The sequence below is a fragment of the Chrysemys picta genome, chromosome 5, assembly GCF_011386835.1.
Source record: "Chrysemys picta bellii isolate R12L10 chromosome 5, ASM1138683v2, whole genome shotgun sequence".
NCBI classification, from domain to species: domain Eukaryota; kingdom Metazoa; phylum Chordata; order Testudines; family Emydidae; genus Chrysemys; species Chrysemys picta.
Window position 1 is genome coordinate 98,432,698 of NC_088795.1, and position 23,621 is coordinate 98,456,318.

At 41.2% G+C, this 23,621-nt stretch overlaps 2 protein-coding genes across 19 annotated transcripts in view; one reads left to right on the forward strand and one right to left on the reverse strand.

Moving 5' to 3' along the window:
• Positions 1-23,621, forward strand: part of APBB2 (amyloid beta precursor protein binding family B member 2) — a 339,661-nt gene that overhangs the window by 51,357 nt on the left and 264,683 nt on the right. The gene's annotated exons all lie outside the window — the stretch shown is intronic.
• LOC135984074 (uncharacterized protein T26G10.4-like) lies at positions 21,014-21,895 on the reverse strand. The gene has a single exon (XM_065598513.1). The coding sequence runs from the start codon at positions 21,893-21,895 to the stop codon at positions 21,014-21,016; it is 882 nt and encodes a 293-aa protein (XP_065454585.1).

Sequence of the window (23,621 nt, forward strand, 5' to 3'; positions counted from 1 at the left end):
ATAACATAGGGGCTTCCGCACAAACTTAAAGTCAGAGAAGCCTACTGTGCTAATAAATAAAAAATAAGTTAATAAAATAAAAACCAAACCATGGCATGAATCAGTTTTATAAAATTCACTAGCATATGGTAATGAATCTTTTTTCTTCCTTGTTTCCCCTTCCATTCCTTTATTCCTTTCTTCTCTTCTTCCATTACCAAACTCATTTCTCCTCTCTGTTCCTTCACCCAGCCTCAGAATTGCTCAGAGAATAGGTTAGTCGAGGGCAGGGTCAGACATGCATTCTGTGTCTTCCTCCTCCATCACCTTGTTTGTTTTGCTCCTCATCCGTAACCAATCAGTGGAGCCTTGCTGTGGGAGTGGTTTTCTTCTGCTACTGCTGAGGCAGCTGAATGCACGGTATTGTGGGTAGGCATCCCTGTGTTCTCTGCACTGCCATCTGGTGCACTACCTTGTCGAAAACTTTGCAGCGTATTGGAGGCTGCCACCATGCAATGTGAAATACCATCACTCTTCTCAGGGATTTGTGGGAATTTGACCTCCAGCTCCCACAAATCTCTCCATTCCATTTTATAATTTACTTTTTTTCATGCTGTTTTTCCTTCTCGCTGCCAGGAATGTGGATACTGTACCAATCAGCAGAGCTGCCTTGTCCATTTTAAGGGATGGGGAAAGGGATTCTTTTGTATTTGTGGAACCACAACGGCTGCATGTATAGTGGGGATGAGTGGAATATAGAGATAGTGAATGAAGCAGACCAACTGCTGCCAGTATTTACTGACCAACTGCGCAGTTCACCTGAGCCCTGCAGCACACAGACACCAAGATGAGAGCTGTTCTGACAGTGGAGAAATAGGTGGTGATTGCTTTCTGGAATGTTGCTGGCCTGTTGTCATCCAGGTGTGCAAGGCAATTAAGTGTGTTCTGCTGGCCATGGTAGGCAGTGTACAGGAAATAATAGATGGAGTCGATGAATTGGGCTTCCCTAACTGTGGTGGGGTGATGGGTGGGGAAACTTCTTCCACACCTTGCCTTGTCTCTGAGTACATAAACTGAAAGGGGCACATCACCATGGTTACACAAGCACCCTGGTGGATCATCGGGGACTCTTCACTGACATTAATGTGAGTTGGTCAGTGAAGGTGCATGATGGACTTTTTGAAAAGCTGAAAGCAGGGATGCTTTTCCTGGACCATCCTGTTGACATTAATGGGTTGCAGTACCAACTGAGATGTTGGCCCTTGTCCCTGGCATATACCTGGGATTTCATGCCCTTCACATTTCCCTCATACCCATTGTTATTCCTGTGGGAATTTTGTAGTTGTGTCTGCACCAATTCTTCCCCCACAGGTTGAGGAAATCCAGGCCCTCTCTCTTAGACCATGCAGCAGCACAAGGGTGTGGTGGAGTCATTCCTGTACAGGTGTGCTTGCAAAAGTGGACTAACAGGAAAAGACGCATTTCCAAAACATGCTTGAAATTTTAAATGGGAAGCGAGCTTTCAGTCACTCTGACCCTTGGGTAGCATAGGCCAAAAATTTGACCAGAATGGTCACTGCTGTGGGGACAGTTGCATAGTGGGTTTGTTGCTGGGGGACTGTTTATACAGGTAGAGGTGCTTCTGCATCCACACAAGCTTGTGTTGGTAGAACTACACTTGAAGAGGGCTCATGTCACTTGGGGAACTGGTTTAGCTTATCAGCAAAAAGTGAAGGTTTATAGGCCCGACTCAGAATTGGGTGTGCAAGCATGCAAGGCTATGTGGACAGAAGGAAAGTTTTTTCTGGTAAAACTTTGTAGTGTAGACCAGACCTTACTCTCACCTCTTCTTGGGTATCTTTAGTAACAATGCTTTGGCCATTTGCTGCTATATTTTGCTTCAGGATATTAAGAATTGGGATAGTAGGGTTTGGGAAAAGGGTGAGGCAAAGAAAGGTTCCCACTATATTTGAGTTTGCTTTGTGTCTGCTATTGGAATTAGGCTCTCTCAGGTTTTAGTTATGACATCTCCGAAACTCCTGTTCAAGCTGTAAGTTCTTACTGTTCAGTTTCCTCTAGGAATCGTGGAAGTTTTTATAAACATAGTGGAAAGGAGACGGATTTCCTCTTTTGACAAAAATACTGTAGGCTTCATTAACTAAAGAGGAGTCAGAATTCCTTCTTATTCATCAGTTTGTGGAGACTATATTCTGTGGAATATATAATAGCCAAATTGCCAGAAGGAGGTTAGCTGTAAGTGGTGGTGGTAGGTGAATATTCGTAAAAGGAGTTTTATTTAATTGTGGATTAATTGCAGTTCAGCAAGTTAGTCTTCAGCCTTGGATATCAGTGCCCTTTTTATAAGTGAAGACACCTATATAATGAGCATTGCAGATCTCCTATTCAACACTGCAGATATTTACTCACAATAGCATTAATAAAATAGTGGTTGAACTAGGCTCCATTACAATTCCCTTGAGCCTTAGATCCCTTTAAAGGTGAATTACAACATCAACAAAAAAAGGTTTTGCCTTTTTGCTGCTTCTTTTGTGAAGTATAAAGATGGTCCCACAAATGTGTATATGGTTTAAAATATATTTGTCTGTTCAACACCCCTTTCAGCTTTGGAATTCGTGAATGGTGATGTCACATGTTCTTGCAATCTGAGTGCAATTCTCACTCCCTTCGTGTTGATGGTTAGGTGGAGGCTCCACAGGTGGGGTGCCCTGAAAATATCTACATTCTCTAGCAAAGAGTGGGAAGTAAAGATCCAGTGTTTCTTATGTTAAAAAAAACCCACGTTTTGCACATCAACAAGATGCACAATTGTTTTTTATTTTGCTCTGCTGTTCAGCTTTTTAAAAGCTAATAGAAACCATATGATTCTGTGTTTGAAACTGGGTGATTCTTTTACAAAATAAAGCCATTATGTTGATCTGTCTTTTCAGGAATTAATCCAGAGGCACCTATTGTGTAGGAAGAGGAAAGACATTATGGAAAAACCTGTGTTCTAAAGCAAATTACAGTTTACACAAATCAAATAACTGGAGACCTGATCTGCTGTGCTGACTTTATAGTGTTTATTGTAAATACAAGTTATAGTGGAGCCAGTTAAATGAGAGGTTATTTTAAAGCTGCAGTTTGATTATATATTGTAGTAGAATAACTGCCATTAATTTGGAAAGAATTAGCTGTGTCTGCTTATTAACCAGAATGCTATACCCTTCTAGAATCTCTGAGTCTTCTGCCTGCTGAAGGTACTAATTCTGTGAATTTTATTCCCATCATTAATGTTATTGTTTGGAAAGACTTTTCACATTTCTTTTTCTGTATACATTGCAGTTTGAAAGGTATATCTGAGGACATTGAAAGGTATATCTGGGCACATAGGAAAACACATGTGACTTTACAGGGTTTTGTTACAATAAGATTCAGGTCAATACTATATTACATTCTATTTCTATATGCGTAAAATTAAACAGGATATTACAAATAAATCTCTTAGCACAGTAAAAAATAATAAATAATTGCATGTAACACAGACAGGTAGAGGCTGGACTGTGTTTTGTTCAATAATAGACATGCTTATAATTTTCTCCTTATTTAAAGGAAAGCTCCCATGATTTTTTTCTCTCCTCTTTTTGATAACTACAGAAAAAAACACTTATTTGGAATACATCTAGTGCTCATTTTACAAACTTTTCAGTTGCCTTAGATATCTAAATAACATTACAAATTCTCAGAGAGAGAGAGAGAGAGAGAGAGAGAAAGAAGTAAAGTACCCATCATTCTCGGTTAATATTATTATTATCTATACTTAATGTAGGAATTTACTGTTACTAATTTTTAACGTTACCGTGGATAAACTGGGAAGCATTTAAGGATAACCACTGTAAGTTAAACAGGGGAATGACAAGGCAGTACTTTACCCTCCAAATGTTCTTAAATCTCTGTTGATATGAATGGCTCATCTGTGTAATCTCTGCAGGGTTGCTATTTTAATAATTCTAACAAGAAAAGTAGCCTTACGACATGCATCATGACAAGAAGATAAGAGTTGCAGCTAAGGAACAGCGTGACATTTCTACAAATAGTAAGAAATGAAACAGTGTATAGATGCACACTAGAATTTAAAAGTGCTTAAGAGCTTCTGCTGTTCCTTTTATCTGTGAACATGGCTCTCATCTTCCTGGTCCCAATTTTCAGGATGCAGGAAAGGGGCAAAGATGGCTTTATAATACCTCCTGATAGCTCTTTGATTCTGGGGCTGGGCAAGGGCAGTCTCAGGGCTATTCTGATTTAAGGCTGGCTTCTTATGACCTTAATAGTCCATTTCAGCAGTTGAGACTATCTGGATCATAGAGATTCTTTATCCTTTTTCCTACTCCAGGCTATGCCCCCAAGGTGATGTAGAGCTGCTAAGCTGGTTCTGTTGCCATTTCCCACAAACTGTAGGAATTCCTAGCTGGTGAGACCTGCAGGTTTTATAGTCCCTCTGTGTCGGCTCGCATGATGCACAAGAACAGTATATTGTAACAGAATTGATCTGCCTATCTTGACGCATGTCATTAAGCATCTTTGGGCTTTTTGGCTTCTTTTCATTATTTTATATTTAATCTTGTAAATTAAACAGACAGGCATTTTAAGGCATTTAATTATCAGTGATTTAATCACAGTTGCCAATCATTTGATCCAATGTATGTTATTTCATATTCAGTTAGTTTTCCTGTGGATTTTTCTGACTTCATTGTTGGTGGCAGCAGCTATCTCGCAGTAAGAGAGCTAAGTGTGTAAAAATGTTAAATGAGTTTCCATCTGGTGTTACTGTTGGCTTAACAACAGGAATAAAATTGTTCAGTGTTTTACAAAGCAAAGATATTTTTCTGATGTTTAATTGGAGTCAAAAGCAAGACGGAAACTTGCTTACAAATTTCTGGAGCCAGGTTCTGCAGCCTCTCATTTACACCTGTATAAATAAGGAGGAAACCAATATACGCCTGTGGAGTTACTCTGTCCTTCCATTAATGTAATCAAGATAAACATTTTCTTTTGACACCTTGTGGGTGTTATCTATTTCTGTTGTCTCAGTGCAAGGCACAAGCATGCGCCTTCATCTTAAACACCATCAGGCCAAGCAAAACCTCCAGATATCGTGGGATGGTACAATCCTTGAGTACTATGAATAGAGACCTGTGAATTTTTTTTTATAATTTTTCATTTCATTTTTTTTGAAATTCATCTTATTTCATTTTGCTTCTGGGATGCCCTTGGGAGAGCAGCTTGCAAAGTGAGCCCATCCTGCACTCACCCTGCAGCAACAGCTCCTGTACGGTTGCCAGATCTCCAGGATTTTCCTGGAGCCTCCAGTAATTAAAGATTAATCTTTAATTAAAGATTATGTCATGTGATGAAACCTCCAGGAATACGTCCAACCAAAATTGGCAGCCCGAAGTTTCTGTCCAGCGGGCTTGACCTGGCTCACCACTCCGGGCGTTGCATCCTGGCACATGGGGTTGCAGCACTGCTCAGGTTTGGCCTGGCACCCTCCCCTCCTCCCCTATCATGGTGGGGGAGGGGGGCAGACAGGCCAAATCTGAGTGAGTGGCGCTCTGATCCTGTGCACCAGGTTGCAATGCCACTCACTCAAATTTGGCTTGGGCATTCTATCTTCATCATGATGGAGCAGCACATGCGCCAGACCTGAGCAGTGTTGCAACCCGCTGCACCAGGTTGCAATGCCCAGAGAGGGGAGCTGGGCCCAGCCCCATGGGACAGGAGCTGTTGCTGCCGAGTAAGTTCTTCATTTTATTAAATTTTGTAGGTTCTTGGTTTCACTTTGTGTTATTTCTCATTAGCAAAAACACATGGAGTTCTAACCAGGAATATCTGGTGCATCTCGAGGTCACTTTAGACAGAATGCTGATCTTCAAAGAGCACATCAAGAAGTTGAAAAAGAAAGTGAACTCCAGGAATTGCATACTCCAGAAAGTGGCCAACACAAAATGGGGAGCTGACTCCAAAACACTCTGAGCAACTAGTCTCGCTCTGTTACACTCTGCTGTGGAGTACTGTGCCCCAGGATGGTCTAGCTAAAGCCATGCATGCAAAGTTGATACTGAACTCAATCCTGGAGGATCATTTGAAACTGGCTCCCTACACTGTTGTTGTACTGCCTCACAGAGATTGCAGCACTGCCAGGAAGGCGGGATGCCTTCTGTAAAAAGAAGTTACAAAAACAGGTGCGTGACCCAAGATATCCTCTGCATGGACACGTTCAGCCACCCAAGAGGCTGAAGTCCAGAAGGAGCTTAGCCTCTGAAAATCCTTTACTCCAAAATACCATCATGGAATGGTGGGAAATGGCCACGATTTGAAGAACCTGGTTCCTTCAAAACAACTCCCTCCAGGCACTGACCTCAAAATGAAAACACTGAGGCTCCTGAAATTGAGCGAGACTAGGGTGGCAAAGGGTGGCGATAATATGAATATGATGAATGACCTCACATATGAATGTGGAGAGCCTCGACAAACACTTGAATGCTGCTTGATGCAGTGCCCCCATCAACATCCTGTATTCCCGAAGAACTATTCGAGATAAGTGACGGGACCAGATCTTGGCTGCAGTTTTGGAGAGACAAGCTATGATGATGATGATGACTTCTGATGTCATGATAGTAACTTTACATCAAGATGTTGATAAAGCGAAACTGTATTAGAACATTCAGAGTAATGTGCATTCCAATTAAAAACACTGTCCTGAACTCCTTTCTCTCACCCCCATGTGGCTTTCTGTCAGATCAAAGTTGTGGCTCCTTGTCTGGGCAGTATCAAGACTCTTGCTGCTGCTGGAGCCAACTTTGCTGTACCTGTTCTGTAGTTTCCAGTGTTGTCAGTCTGGGCCCTTTAATGAGCATAAACATTTCACATGGGGAAGAGAAAAAACAATTTTTCAAAATACATTTTATAGTTTGACAGTATCACAGTGTAGTACTGGGCAGGCCTCCAGAAGGTTCTGAGGTTTGGTCTAGCTAAGCCCTGGAAGTCTGAGTGCTTTCCAAAGCTGTTTGAAAGGAAGCAACAGTGGGTAAACTCAAACAGCTCCCCCCGCCCTTTTGATCTTCTTGCATGGAGCCAGACGCCCAGTAGTGTCAATGCTGAGAACCCTGGCAGCTGGTCAAATAAATTAGTTGTGTTTTGGGGCTTCTTTGGTCAGAGGTATTCTGGGATACCTCTGAGACAGGAAGCTGTGAAGTTTTGCTCAGGACCCAGAACTGTGAGCCACTGTGTTACCTCTCAGCCTCAGCAAGTGAGAGCTTTGTTGCTGCTAATCTGTGTGTCAGCTCCCTGACAGTGCAACCTGTCTGCCTTGCCAGCAAACTCCTAGAGACTCTGCCAGTCTAAACTTGGCCTTGCAGGTAACCCTGTATCAGTTGCATTTCAAATATATGTTTCTCTTTGTATTAATTCTAAAAGGGCATGATTTCTTTTCTTAATTTTACCATGCCTGCCTTATTTGACAAAAACTGATCATACTTTCACCTGTATTACAATTGTCTTTTTTTTTTTTTTTTTTTCTTCCCCAAAGGGATCTGGAACTTACATTCTCAGTTAACTTGTTTTGTGTCCGAGTTTCTTCTAAGATACTAACAAAGTCTTCAGAACAGGAACTAGTTTGTTAATTAACTGTTGTCATGGCCTCATGTGCCTGAAAGAATAACGGATGCTGGGGTTGGGCTGTGTGTTGAAGCGAAGCACATGTGAGGAAGGAAAATTGGTAATTTGGTGCTGGATTTATTTTCCTTTCTCTAATATTTAAATAATTAAAGTCCAAAGGAGATTCCTCACTGGGACTTTTTTTGTTGTTGTTTAAAGGAAGGTCCAGTTTTCTTAACTATTTGACAATGTAATTTGAAATTGAACATTGCTATAAGGTGGATGCACAACTGGTTGAAGAACCATACTCAAGAGTAGTGATCAATGGCTTGCTGTCAAACTGGGAGGACGTATCTAGTGTGGTCATGCAGGGGTCTTTCCTGGGTCCAGTACTAGTCAATATTTTCATTAATGACTTGGATAATGGAGTGGAGAGTACGCTTATCAAATGTGCAGATGACACCAAGCTGAGAGAAGTTGCAAGCACTTTGGAGGACAGGATTAGAATTTAAAATGATCTTGATAAGTTGGAGAGTTAGTCTGAAGTCAACAAGAGGAAGTTCAATAATAACAAGTGCAAAGTACTACAATTAAGAAGGAAAAATCAAACGCACAACTATAAAATCGGGAATAACTGGATAGGCAGTAGAACTGCAGAAAAGGATCTGGGGATTATAGTGGATCACAAATTGAATATGAGCCAATCGTGTGATGCAGTTGTGAAAAAGGCCAAGATTATTCTGGGGTGTATTAACAGACGAGTTGTATGTAAAATCTGGGAGGTAATTTTTCTCCTCTACTTGGCACTCGTGAAGCCTCATCTGGAGTACTGGATCCAGTTTTCAGTGCCATACTTTAGGAAAGATGTGGCCAAACTGGAGAGAGTTCAGAGGAGAGCAACAAAAGGATAAAAGGTTTAGAAAACCTCACCTGTGTGGAAAGATTAAGAAAATTGGGTATGTTTAGTCTTGACAAAAGAACACTGATGGGGGAACCTGATAACAATTTTCAAATATGTTAACGGCTGTTATAAAGAGGACTGTGATCAATAGTTCTCCATGTCCACTGAATGCGGGACAAGAAGTAATGGGCTTAATCTGTGGCAAGGGAGATTTAGGTTAGCATTTCAAACCATGACAGGATGAAATAGTTTAAATGTATATCAGCAAAGACCTGGGGAAGATGAACCCATAACTTTACAGAAATGTTATCTGAAAGAGTCACAGATACATGCTTTTCTTCAGATGGCCTCACAACGATGACTCTTACTACAACTGTTAGAAAATACACTCGTTGAAATCCAAAGCCCATTGAAATCCAGTGAGGATCTTTCCATTGACGTGGATGGGGCTCCCAATAGCATATTCCATCCAGGGATATCATGTTGCTTTACAAATCTTAATGTAGCCTCTCAATATTCCTGTGGGGTAGGTAAATGTGCGTACTGGTAGGTAAACATGGGTAACAAAAGGGCGTTAAAAGAATATCCAAAGGGAAGGATAAAAAGAGGAAAGATATGTGCACTTATTTAGCACAAAATCAAGATGTTGCAAACAAAATTAATCAAGGAACCAAAGGATATGAAGAGAAAAAAATATTTAATTGTCTACACACCAGTGCTAAGAGCCTGCGTAAGAAACGAGAGGAATTGGAATAGTTCATTTATGAGCATAAATTCAATCTACTTGGTATTACTGAAACCTGATGGAATGATTTACATGATTGGAATGTTAAAATCAATGCTCATAATCTATTTGGGAAGGATTGAGTGGGCAAAAGGGGAGGGGGAGTGGCGTGGCACTCTGTCAAAAGTTGTATTACCTGTTTCCAAATCACTGATAATGTGGAAGAAAATTATCTTGAATGCTAATGTATCAATGTCCAAACAGGTAAAGGACAATATGGAGTGCTAGTTGGTGTCTGCTACAGACTACCAAATTACACTAGGAACAGGATGACTGCCTCTTTATGCACCTATCTATAATGTGTAGGGAAAAAAGCAAGGTGATCATGGGGGACTTCAATTTGAGCAACATATGCTGCAGGTCTCATGCTGCCAGTACTAAAACATCCCTGGAATTTCTAAATACTACAGACTATCGTTTCCTAATTCTCAGTGTTGCATCCAGCATGGGGAAATTCTATATTAAATTCCATTTTGACAGATAAAGAGGAACAGATCGCATAACTAAATCTTAATGGTAGCTTAGATAAAGTCCAAACCAGTAATTGATATATATACTTGGTACTTCAAAAGGGCCAATTTCATAAAGCTGAAAACAGTTTTGAGCCAAATCTGTTGGGAAGATGATTCTAATGAATATAAATTAGAAGCTAGTAGGAATGGTAGAAAATTGAAAAGGGGAGCAAAGGGACACAGATAAATCTATGGCGAGCAGAGTGAAGGATAATAAGGAATTTAAGTATATTAGGAACAAAAATAATCCTTACAATTTGTATTGGTCTTTTGGAACGGAAATGGTAGAATTATCAATAATAATGCAAAAAGGCAGAAGTGTCCAATAAATGTTTCAATTTGTATTTTGGGGGGAAAACAGATGATGAAGTCATATCCTATGATGTTGATAACATTCTTTCCATTCCACTAGTGTCTCAGGAGGGTGTTAAGCAGCAGCTACTACAGTTTGACATTTTAAAGTCAGCGGGTCCAGATAGCTGGCTCTTTTAAATCTCTTAGATGCAAGTTGAAAATCATGTTGATTTTCAATAAGTCTTGGAACACCAGGGAAGTTCCAGAAGACTGGAAGAAAGCTAATGTTGTACCAATATTTAAAAATTGAAGGATAAACAGGATGACCCAGGTAATTATAGGCCTGTCAGTCTGACATAGATCCTAGGCAAAATAATGGAGCGGCTGATAAGGCACTCAGTTAATAAAGAATTCAAGGAAGGCAATATAATTTATGCCAATCTACTTGAGTTTATGGAAAATAGATCCTGTCAAACTAACTTGATTTTTTTTTAAATGAGATTACAAGTTTGGTTGATAAAAGTAACAGTGTTGATGTAATATACTTCTGTAAGATATTTGACTTGGTGCTGCAAGACATTTTGATTAAAAATCTAGAACAATATAAAATCAACATGGCACACATTCAATTGATTAAAAGTTGGGTAACTGATAGACCTCAGCATGTAATTGTAAACAGAATCATCAATGAGCAGTGTGTTTCTAGCGAGATTCTGCAAAAATTGGTGTTTACCCCTACGCTATTTAACATTTTTATCAATGACCTGGGAGAAAACATAAATCATCAGTGATTTGCAGAAGACACGAAAATTGGAGGAGTGATAAATAATAAAGAGGACAGGCTACTGATACAGAGCCATCTGGATAACTTGATAAGCTTGGCGCAAGCAATAGTGTGCATTTTAATATGGCTAAATGTAAAAATGTATACATCTGGGAACAAAGAATGTAGTCTGTAATTACAAGACAGGGAATCTATCCTGGGAAGCAGAGACTCTGAAAAAGATTTGAGGGTTACGGTGGATTATCAGCAGAATGTGAGCTCCCAGTATTACGCTGTGGCCAAAAGGGCTAATGCAATCCTTGGATGTATAAACAGAGAAATCTTAAGTAGGAGTAGAGAGGTTATTTTACCTCTGTATTTGGCACAGGTGTGACTGCTGCTGGAATGCCGTGTTCAGTTCTGATGCCCACAGTTCAAGAAGGATGTTGATAAATTGGAGAGGGTTCAGAGAAGAGCCACAAGAATGATCTAAAAATTAGAAAACGTGCTTTCTAGAGCAGTGGTTCTCAAACTTGGGGCGTCGCTTGTTCAGGGAAAGCTGTGGGAAGCGGCGGCCCGCGCCGCTTCCCGCAGCCCCATTGGCCTGGAACGGTGAACCGCGGCCAGTGGGAGCCGCGATCGGCCGAACCTGCAGACAGGCAGGTAAACAAACCGGCCCGGCCTGCCAGGAGCTTTCCCTGAACAAGCGGCGGCCCAAGTTTGAGAACCACTGTTCCAGAGGGAAGACCAAAGGAGCTCAATCTATTTAGCTTTAATAAAAAGGAGGTTAAGGGGGTCACTTGATTAGAGTCTATATAAGTACCTACATGGGGAACAAATCTCTAATAATGGGCTCTTCAAAAAAAGAAATAATATGATTCAGTTGAAGGTATACACATTCAGACTGGTAAAATAAGGCGTAACAGTGAGAGTAATTAATCTTCGTGGATTCTCCATTACTGACAATTTTTAAATCACTTTAACTGGCTAAATCCTTGTCTAAAGTAAGTTCTCACATAAAGCAGCCTCCCAGCATCACCAGCCAGTATGGTTGGAAACCACCATTGATGAATGCGAAAAGTGCTGTCTGCCTGCATCTAATTTCAAGCCTAAACTTATTGATGGCCAGTTTATGTCCATTTGTTCTTGTGTCAACATTGGTGCTTAACTTAAATAATAACCGCCCCCTCCCATGCCCCTGATATTTATCCATTTGATTTATTTATAGAGAACAAGCACATCTCCCCTCAGCCTTCTTTTGGTTAGGCTAAACAAGCCAAGCTTTTTGAGTCTCCTCTTATAAGGTAGGTTTTCCATTTCTCTGATCATCCTTGTACCCTTTCTCTGCACCTGCTTTGGTTTGAGTTCATCTTTCTTAAACATGGGAGACCAGAATTGCACACAGTATTCCAGATGAGGTTTCACCAGTGCCTTGTAGAATGGTAGGACCACTTCCCTGGCTCTGTTGGAAATACCTCGCCGGATGCATCCTAGGATTGGATTAGCCTTTTTCACAGCTGCATCACATTGGTGGCTCATATTCATCCTGTGATCCACCAATACGATCAGGTCTTTCTCTTCCAATTGATAAGTCCCCAGCTTATCACAAAAATTCTTGTTGCTAGTCCCTAAGTGCATGACCTTGCACTTTGCACAATTAAATTTCATTCCGTTTCTATTACTCCAGTTTTCAAGATCATCCAGATCTTCTTGTGTGATATTCCAGTCCTGCTCTATATTGGCAATACCTCCCAACCCAGTGTCATCTTCAAATTTTATTCACACACTCCCACTTTTGTGCCAAGTTCATTAATTAAAAAAAAATTAAATAAGATCATCCAAGATCGATCCCTGAGGAATTCCACTAGTAACCTCCCTCCAGCCTGATGGTTCACCTTTCACTATGACCTGTTGTAATCTCACCTTTTAACCAGTTCCTTAACCACCTTTCAATTCTCATATTAATCCCCATTTTCTCCAATTTAATTAATAATTTCCCATGTGGAACTGTATAAAATACCTTATTTGAAATCCAGGTAGATTAGATCTACTGCATTTCCTTTGTCTAAAAATCAGTTATCTTCTCAAAGAAGGAGATCAGGTTGGTTGGGCACACTCTACCTTTTGTAAAACCATGTTGTATCTTATCCCAATTACTGTTCACCTCTCTATCCTCAATTGTTTTCTCTTTCAAAATTTGTTCCAAGACCTCTTATACAATTGAGGTCAAACTAACAAGCCTGTAGCTTCCCAGATCACTTTTCTTTCCATTCGTAAGAAATAGTTACTACATTAGCAATTCTCCAGTCATAGGGTGTGATCCCCGAGTTTACAGATTCATTACAAATCCTTGCTATTGGGCTTGCAACTTCATGTAATAGGTCCTTTAATATTATTGCATGGAGATTATATGGGCCCCCCAATTTAGTCCCATTTAGAAAACCAGTTTGTCAACTCTGCCTGGTTACATAGCTCTTTTCACGCTATCCATACATACGTATTACAATTTCTATGATGACCAGTGTGGCACCGGCTTTCGTTTGATACCTTGCATGAGAATATTTATGGATTAATACCATGAGTGTGTTGTGTTAGGTGTAGAGAGTTTGCGAGCCCGATAGGTGTTGCTTTTACAGACCTATGAACCCTTTGACAGTTGTCATTGAGGGCTTCTGAGGGTCAGACCATCTGGGACTACTTTGACCATTAACACTACTCATTTTTGTAAATATCTGTGACTTTACTCTTATGACTCCCCCACCCTCCCTTGTTTGTCTGTTTATCCACCTGTTGTATCTTGTTACAATTCTGTGTTTTGAGCTTTTTGGAGAAGGGACTGCTTTTGTTTTACTTGTGTGTATAGTGCCTAGCACAATAGGTCTTTGATCAGGGCCTCTGGGCACTACCACAATGTAAACAGAACAGGAGTACTTGTGGCACCTTAGAGACTAACAAATTTATTAGAGCATAAGCTTGTGGGCTGTAGTCCACGAAAGCTTATGCTCTAATAAATTTGTTAGTCTCTAAGGTGCCACAAGTACTCCTGTTCTTTTTCTGGATACAGACTAACACAGCTGCTACTCTGAAACCTGTCACAATGTAAACAGTAAACCTGGGAAGGATTCTCTGGGTTTGGTCTCTTATCTGATTGTTCTAAAGTTCTGATCAGGAAGCAGGAGGTTATAATTGTGATTCTCCCCTCCCCGCATAGATTTCAAGGCCAGAAGGGACCATTAGATCATCTAGTCCAGTGGTTCTCAAACTTTTGTATTGGTGACCCCTTTCACACAACAAGTGTCTGAGTACGAAACCCTCCCCCCCATAAAATAAAAATACTTTTTTTATATATTTAACACCATTATAAATGCTGGAGGCAAAGTGGGGTTTGGGATGGAGGCTGACAGCTCGCGACCCCACATGTAATAACCTTGCGACCCCCTGAGGGGTCCCGACCCCCAGTTTGAGAAACCCTGATTTAGTCTGACCTCCTGTATCTCACAGACCATTGAACTTCACCCAAGTTTACCCCTGTGTTGAGCCTAATGACTTCTTTTAAACTAAAACATCAGTTTTCAGGAGACTAGACTGTTGTGTGCCACAAGTAGAGATCCAATGCCCGAGGCCTTTCCACTGGCAGGAAATTGATTAGGTGAGAAATGCCCAGATGATCATATCAGGTGATCCACACCCCATGTTGTGGAAGAAGGTGAAACCTTCCCCTCTCCCCCCACGGTCCCATTAAATGGATGGGTAAATCATGTTAGGAGATTTATTAGTTTTTGCGTGATAAGATATTTTATTGCCATTTGATTTTCAAATAATAAAGTTATAACAGTGTAGCTGCTGGAGTCAGTGATAGGTAAAACCTTTTGTATTCCTGCCCAAAGTGATGTGACAGAGGCCAGAAAATGAAGTTTTAATCTTCTGACCCACTCCTGTGGCTCATACTTTTGAGGCTGAGCAACAGTGGATGCTTCAGGTCAGATGCGCTGACCCTTGACCAGAAGGGGTTTACCTTTATATCCCTCTGCCCAGCATCCATGATCCCACCCTGCTTGTAGTTTCTTTAGGCCTGGCCATCTCTGGTGTTTGAAACAGCAGAACAGTGGCCCCTTAGCCTATGTCCAGGTGGCTGCACGCAGGTATACATAAACATGCCAGAATCTTGGTGCAGTTATGGGCTTTAGTCTGTCTCAACTGCAAGCAGTGTTTGCATTTCTTATGCTGCATTGTCTCCAGTACAAATATTTTTTTACAATTATTCCTTTTGTATGATTGATACCTTATAGATAAACTTCTAAAGAGATTTTACTCTAAACAGGGCTCTTGTTGTATCTGAAGAAAGTGAATGGGGAAAGTGACATGCTGAATACTGTAATACAAATGGTAGCTGAGGTAAAATGACACTGGACTGCTTTAAACTCGTTTAGTTTATATTTATTCAGTTGCAGTGGAGATGAAGGAAAATTGTCAGACATGTGCAGTGGTCAAATACAGAAAAGCTAAGTACTTTCACCAAACTTCTTGCAAAGGAATTGCGTTCAGTGTAATGCTATGGTAGTTGACGGAAATGATAAATGTATACAGTTTGAAATAATGACAGGTTTCAGAGTAGCAGCCGTGTTAGTCTGTATCCGCAAAAAGAAGAACAGGAGTACTTGTGGCACCTTAGAGACTAATAAATTTGTTAGTCTCTAAGGTGCCACAAGTACTCCTGTTCTTCTAGTTTGAAATAGTGTTGCATGTTTTGATTAGTACTTGTCCTCCTTATAGTCGTATCTTACCATGTATTAAGCTGTTTGGGGAAAAAAATATCGGGTATTGTCTAAATTGGTTAAAGGCATAACACATGGAATTCAGTGAACTGTGCCATAAGCCATATGGCATTTATTTTAATTTAACTATTAATTTCAGAACAACGGTTGTACTGGTATGTTTCCTGTGGAGAACTAGAGTGAACAGATTTTTTAGTTAGTAAAGTAGTGTCTGAAACATAACCAAACCAAGACCTCTTGGGAACAGTAATAAGGTTAGGTCTAATAAATATGTAGACATCTCAATCAGATGCTTATATTCAGAAGTATTAAGATGACATGACTCTGACTAAGTATGGATTTAGGAACTTAAACTAAAAATATTTACTTAAATGTAGAGAATTAAATAGATAGTATATGTGAACAGACCAAAGAGAGAAATGTAAAACTAAAATGAAGCTAATGCATTAAGCCAAGAAATGTACCAAATGGCCCCCTTTAACTGGATGGAGGGAGGTAAGTTCAGAAATAAGCTTTTATTTAATTTTTAAATTCACTTCCTCCCCCTTGGAAGTCCTTTGGCACTTCCTTGTGTGGATCTTACTATTATGTCACTGATGGCATTCTTTCTGTGCAGTATGTTACAACTTATTCTTAATTACAAAAAAAGGACATTAGAAGAATGTTAGTTGCAAAGTGAAGCCCTCAAGTTTGGAAATGCCAAAATTAAGGTTTCCAATGCAACTTGTGCTTATACATTTTTTTCCACAGGGCTCTTGTGGGCATTTAGCTGGGTTTAGTTTAATTTCAGCTTTGCAGTCTGTGGTTCACCATTAAAGATTCAGATCTCTATATAAACTGTGATTTCCAGTTTCTCTTCAAATGGGGAATAGGCAGTTTTTGCCTCACTAATAATTAAGGCCCCAAGCCTACCTACTTAAAATTTTATCATAAGTCTTGCAGCATTTCTTTAAGCCCCAGTTCTTGGAGTCTTGTGATTATGTGAGAATCTGTTTTCATTTTTTAAAAAGTTTCTAGCCCTCATGGTTACTGAGAGAAGCTGGCAGTTCACATACACATCAAGCCTATATAAACTCAAAAAACAGATGGGCAAATAAAGAGACACAGCCCCCTTCTCCCCATTCCCCCCCCCCCCCCAAATGAATGGCTTCCTTAAGGCAATCTTGTGGTTTTGGGAGGGAGCTTGACTCAGATTTTTGAATGCTTGGGATTGGCAATGCTGCATAACTTTACTCATATGAAGAGTCCCACTGAAGTCTGAGAATTCTTATGTGGGGAAAATTACCCATGTGCTTAGTTGTTGCAGGACTAGGGTTTAAAGATGTCTCATTTGATCTGTGCAAAAAATTAAAAACTAACGGCTTTTTCCATATACGGTACTAACTTTAAATCAGTAGTTGGTTAGAATTGGATGTGATCTCTTTTCTAAACAAACAATGAGTACAATTACTATATTGTTAAGCAAATAATTATCTGGGCTGTGTCTGATGTAATTAATGCACAGCTAAGAACATCTAAGAATAATTTCTGAAATATTGCTGCACAGAGATGCTGTGGCTGTAGTTCTATCTTTTTTTAGTTATCTTCATATTTCATTGAAAGATGCAATAAAATACAAATATGCAATCCATCCATAATTATGACTGAGGCTTTGCATTTCAGTAAAGGGAGATTTTTTCAACGATTGACAAAACAGTTAATTTACAAGACAGGAGGAAAAGGATGACATAAGATTAGGAGTGAAGAGATCTGAATTCTATTCCTGGTTCTGCCAGAGGTTTCTTGCGTGATCTTGGGCAAGTGCCTAATTTTCTTTTCATCAATTTCCCATATGTAAAATGGGGATAATACTTACCTACAACATAAGAGTGTTGGGGAAGCTTTAATTCATAAACTTTTGAAGAACACTGAGGTTTGGAAAGTAGTACAGAAGTGCAAAGTACAGTAGCTCCTCACTTAACGTTGTAGTTATGTTCCTGAAAAATGCGACTTTAAGTGAAACGATGTTAAGCAAATCCAATTCCCCCATAAGAATTCATGTAAATGCAGAGAGGGGGGGAGGTTCCAGGGGAATTTTTTTTTGCCGGACAAAAGGCATTATATACATTTTAAACAATTTTTAAACAAGCAATTTAATACTATGCTGGGGGGGGGAGTAGTGTGCACGTGCTGCGTGTTTACAAACATACTGTACATACAGTATAGTACTATAGTTGGGAGGTGGCCCTGCCTTACCCTACACAGGCACAGCCCACTGGCACTGGAGATGAGGCAGGCAAGGAGGCTGAAGGTGCTGTAGGCTAGGAGAAGCACGTTGCGCAGCAGCGGCAGCTTCCCCTACTCTGCAAGCACCCGGGGGGCTCAACCCTCAGGCCCTCCCCACTCCCCCCTTCCTCCAAGCCCCCATCCTTGACCTGCCTCTTCTCCCCCCCACCTCCTCCGCCTTTACTTCCCATGCTGCGTCCTCCCCCCTCCATCCCTTCTGCCCCCGAAACGCCGCAAGCCAGCTGATTGCTGCAGGCAGGCGGGGGGAGGGGGGGAGGAGAAGGGGGAAGCCGCTGATCCGCGGGGTCTGCCGGCGGGCGGGAGGCGCTGGGTGGGGTGGGGGCGCGTAGGGAGGCTGCCAGCTGTGGAGAAAGCAGGCAGGCAAACAACATAAGAGTGGAACATTGCAGAACTTTAAATGAGCATGTTCCCTAATTGATCAGCAACGTAACAATGTTAACCAGAATGACTTAAAGTGAGGAGTTACTGTACAACAGTAGTCTTACCATTTGGGAAGGCATTACCTAAAAGCTGGTAGATAGGTTGTTTTATTGACAACTGGTCTTTGCTGCAGGAAGTGGGGGAAATTATGGCAATTGAAAAACTAGGTTGAGAATGACATTGGTCTAAAGTTTTTGAAGGTATTCCCATAGAGGGAATACCTGCTTTTAGAAGCAAAATATAACCTATCCTAAAATTACTGTAGGGAAGTAAGAATGTCTTGTGGATTCCCTTTGTGCATTTTATTTTAAATTTTTGAAAAAGAACCTGTTTATTTGGGAAGTATAAGCAATTATGTAAGTTATTACTGTGCACACAACAGAAATGCAATATTAACAGTTATAAAAATGGAAATTAATACTTTTCCAGATATAAGTGGTCAAGAGGAAATAAAGACAGTTTTTGCAAGACACGCTAGAGAAGTTCCATGTCCTCCCACTGCCCTTGAGTGTCAACACTTCTGTGGTGGCAGCTGCTCCTTCCCCACTCTGGGTGTGCCATTGTGCCTCAGTTTCACTTACTGTGTCCAGAGGTAGCTCTCACACTAGGTGACTTTCCCCTCTTGGGGTCTGCTAATTTAAGCCATAACAAGAAAACAAACAATCTAATATGGTTTTGCCCTATTCACACGAGCCAGACAGGCAATATTAGAACATGAGTTGGAGGATAAGGTCTTTGAACATGGTAGGTTTTTGAACACTGTTCTCTCTCAAGTGCATGATCTTGCTGGCACCCAAATGATGCTGGTGAATAAAAGATGACTTATGCTGCTGCACTAGACAAACAGCAGCCAGCAATTACTGCTACTACTGTTAAAAAATAACTACTAAATAGAAGTAGAATTTTTAAATTTTACCCCTGTCAAAGATATTACAGGCTATTTGCTGAGCAGTTAAATAAGACGCAGTTTGTAACGTAACTGAGTATCTTGCCAGTCAACATCTCCTGAAGCTTACATTTCTTTACAAGATTTTCTTGATCATGAATCTTAACTTCTAGAGTAGTGTTAAATTCAATGTGGTGAGCATTTATCTTTACCTGTTGTGTATTTTCCATCATTGCAGCACAATGATCTGCAAAATCAACCTGTGACAAAACTTGTCATTTTGGATTAATTGCTGAAATGGAGAAACTGGGTTTTTGTTTTGGAAGGATATAACTTCATGTTTAGAAAGAGTTAAACAATTGTACTAATTGTGGATTTTTTATGACTGAGAATCAATTGTTTGTTTGTTTTTCTTTCCTGTTAGTAAATGTCCTTTAAATGGTTGCAAATCTAGTGTTAATCTTTCCAATTATTCTTGTTTCTTTCTCTACTTTTATTATCACTACCCCAAAAAGAAAAGGCAGTAATTTACTAGTGTTGAAAATTTTAAAATATAGCTAATAACTTGATCTGAAGGCAAAAGCCTTAACTTTCTGAAATGTACTTACACACAAACAATTTCTTCATTCATTGGTTATGTTTAAATTTTGGTAGTGAGTTGACTAAATTTGCCTTAGGAACACATAATTTAAAATTACCATGAAAATCACCAAGTAAAAATCCATCCTCATTGAGGTCAATGAATGTTTTGCATTGATTTCACTGGGGCCAGGGTTCCACCCAGTTATTACAAAGAACCAATTTTTCTTCTGAATTACACCAGTGCATACCCGTTTGAGGTCAATGGGGTTAAATTGGTGTAACTGAAAATAATTTTCCTTGCTTCAACTAAAATTTCAAGCCTTAAAGGTAACTATTCTGCTTCAATTATGAAGAGACGAATAAGGTCCACAGGCAAAACAGTAAGTTTTATTTTTAGTCAACAATGTCTGTGTTTATCTCTTTATAGGTGGAAAAATTTCAAATTGTGTCTGTTATGAGTGAAGCATTACTGTGCCTGAAATATTGCACAAGTAATTATTTGTGGTGGCTTAGAAATTTTTAATAAAAACAAATCAAAGCAGGAGTAAAGGCATCACTTTGTTAGGAGAGGATTTTACTGACCAGGAAAGCTCATAATGGACTCCCATAACGTAATTTACTTGTCATTCTTTTGGAAAGTGAAAACCCTTTGTTTCCTTTTATTGTTTAAATATGCTGGTAACTCTGGGGTTTACATATTTCTCCTTCTGTCAAGAAACTATCTGTAGTTCAAATATCCATTTTAAAAATGCCTGTTCTCCCAGCCCATCATGGTAGGCAACATATGCCAGATACTTTCAGACTTTTCTTTGGTCTTTTGTTTAGACAGATGTTAAGTTTGTTGGATTTTCCTTTTCTTTCCTCCTTCACTTTTCTATGTTTAACTCTATTGGTACCAAATAGTATCATCTTAAATCTAGATCTGTCATTTTCTCCACTGTGACCTAGATTTTCAGAGAAGACATAAATATATCATAGAATCTGTACTGAAATTTGACAAACAATCCCTTGATTTTTGGCTTTGTTCCAAAAACCACTGAAATCAATGGGAGGCAGCCTATTGACTTCAGTGGGCTATGGATCAAGCCCCTTTGGAGAAAATGTTACTCTCTGTGTGTGTGTGTGTGTGTGTGTGTGTGTGTGTGTGTGTGTGTGTATATATATATATATAATTTTTTTTAAAAAACAGCCAAGTTGAGCCGGGCACGGTGGATGAACCGCCAGTCAGCGAAACGGGTGAAGCTGCCCCTGGCGAGGAAGTGGTTGCTGGCATCCCACTTGCTGGTCAACTCAAAGGCTTTACCCTGGTCCGGTTTACGGTTCAGTGTTTCCACGTACAGTGAGTGGATAGCGGCCTTCAGAGTCCTCTCCAGCAAGCCCCTGGCCGTCGGGGCGACGATGGTGTTGTCGTCCGACCTGATCTGCGGCACCCGGACTCCCAGCTCCTGGCACTCCTCGCACCACTCCCAGCGGCAACCGATGCGCTTCCCCAGGTGACATGTGGCATTGCGAGTGCGGGACCACAGTGAAGCGATGTCATGCCCGTCCCGTCTGAATTCCCCATCCAGGGACCCGCTCAGGAAGGTGTCTTGGTTCGAGGGGGCTCTGCCGATCCGCTTCTCTGTCGCATCAGGCAGGGCGTTCGCCGCAATGTTCCTCACCGTGGCGTCGGGACATGTCAGCAGGCGGAAGGCGTGGGTGATCACCACGACATCACACAGGTCACCCATGCGGGCGATGTAGACCAGCTCGTTGCTGGCTCTCTGGGGAAGGAACAGCCACTTCTTCACCAGGTTCCGGATGATCTTGTCTGCCTTGTTGAGGGGCACCTTCGCCATGGCGGATCCCCTTAGGGTGAACGAGATGCGTGGGATCAGGAAGGTGTTCAGGGCGTTTATCTTCTGCCACGGTGCCAGCAGGGAGGCATCAATCTTGGCGGCGTCCTGCAAGATCTCCTGGATGGTGTCCTCGGGTGTCTGTCGGACACCTGTTGGCATGCCCAGGTGCTGGTATGCCTGCCCCTCTGCCAGGGGGATGAATGCAAACACTCCTGTAGCCATAAAGCAATCAGAAAATTATCCTAAAATAGTAATAAATGTAGCTTCTAAAATCAGGGCATTTATTAGGCAAGACATTCTTTATATTTGCACAATTCTAGGAGAAGTCCTGCTACTGCAGAGCCAGGATCTCTAGCCTTCATTGGCATTACCTACTGTAGAAGGCAGCTGACAACACTTCGAGTACGTCCAGATTACCCACCGTATCGGCGGGTAGCGATCGATTTATCGGGAATCGATATATCGCGTCTCGTTAAGACGCGATATATCTATCCCCGAATGCGCTCCCCGTCGACTCCGGAACTCCACCAGAGCGAGCGGCGGTAGCGGAGTCGATGGGGGAGCCGCGGCCATTGATCCCGCGCCGTGAGAACGGGAGGTAAGTCGGAATAAGATATGTCGACTTCAGCTACGGTATTCCCGTAGCTGAAGTTGCGTATCTTACATCAACACTCCCTCTAGTGTAGACCAGGCCTAAGAATATGTCTACACTGCAGTTGAAGAGAGGTGATTGCAGAATATATAGACCAGACAGCAGTGTACCAATAGCAGTGAAACCGCAGCAGAATGGTCTTCAGTGTGAATTAGCTGTCCGAATAAGTACCCAGACTTCTGAGCAGGCTGGTACAGCATGTGCTGCCACAACTTCACTGCTATTAGTATCTGTTAGCTAATTTAAGCTAGCTCAGGTATGTCTACATGTGCTGCAATTACCCCCTCTCCTCGCCACCTCCCGATTTCAGTGTAGACTTACCCAACACGAATGAAGCCCTGAATGAACATTGCTGTGCTGTAATTTGCTTCCTAAAAGAAAATTTTAGAGAGGTTGGTCCTGTCACCGTAGTTTAGATTGAAGTGAGCTTCCCATTATTGACTTGATCCAAGGCCTATTGAAAACAATGGGATCCTTTCCTTTGACTTCAGTGGGCTTTAGATCAAACCCTATAAGCTCTATTTTCACAATGTTCTTTTTGTTCTGAAGTGTGTAAAAATCTTTTCTAAGGCCTGGTCCCCACTAAGTCCCCAAATCGGACTAAGGTACGCAAATTCAGCTACGTTAATAACGTAGCTGAATTCGAAGTACCTTAGTCCGAACTTACCGCGGTCCAGACGCGGCAGGAAGTCTCCCCCCGTCGATGCCGCGTCGACGCGATAAATCGATCCCAGAACATCGATGGCGTGCCGCCGGACCAGCCGGTAAGTGAAGACTAGGCCTGAGTGTTATCAGTGGTTAAATTGCACCTTCTTGTGTGAAATCATAACCCTAATGAAGCCAATGAATGTTTTCAGTGGAGCCATGATTTCACCCCACCAGTTTTACCTATCTTTTTAACAGTGCTACACTCACACTAAAACAATCAGTGTAGCATGAATATAGAAGCGGTCAACAAATTTGGGTATTGTGGCTCCATTTACCAAGGAAGGAGGTCGCTAACATGAATCAGTAAGGGCTACTGGTGTTATGCATGCGCTTTGGAAGCCTCTGTGGTGTCAATGCTACTTGGACTAAGATGCATATCTATCAAGCAACCCTGGCTTTTGTCCTTTTGTATGGCTCTGAAATCTTGGCCACCACAGAAATGCAAATGCGCCAGCTGGATGCTTTCCAGATGAAACAACAATGACCTATTGAAAGCATATGGTGGTTTCATCACTTTACAAACGAGGATGTCCGGCATCAGAGCTACCAGCCTCCAGCATCTTCCCAAGTGACTCAGTGCTGGCTCAG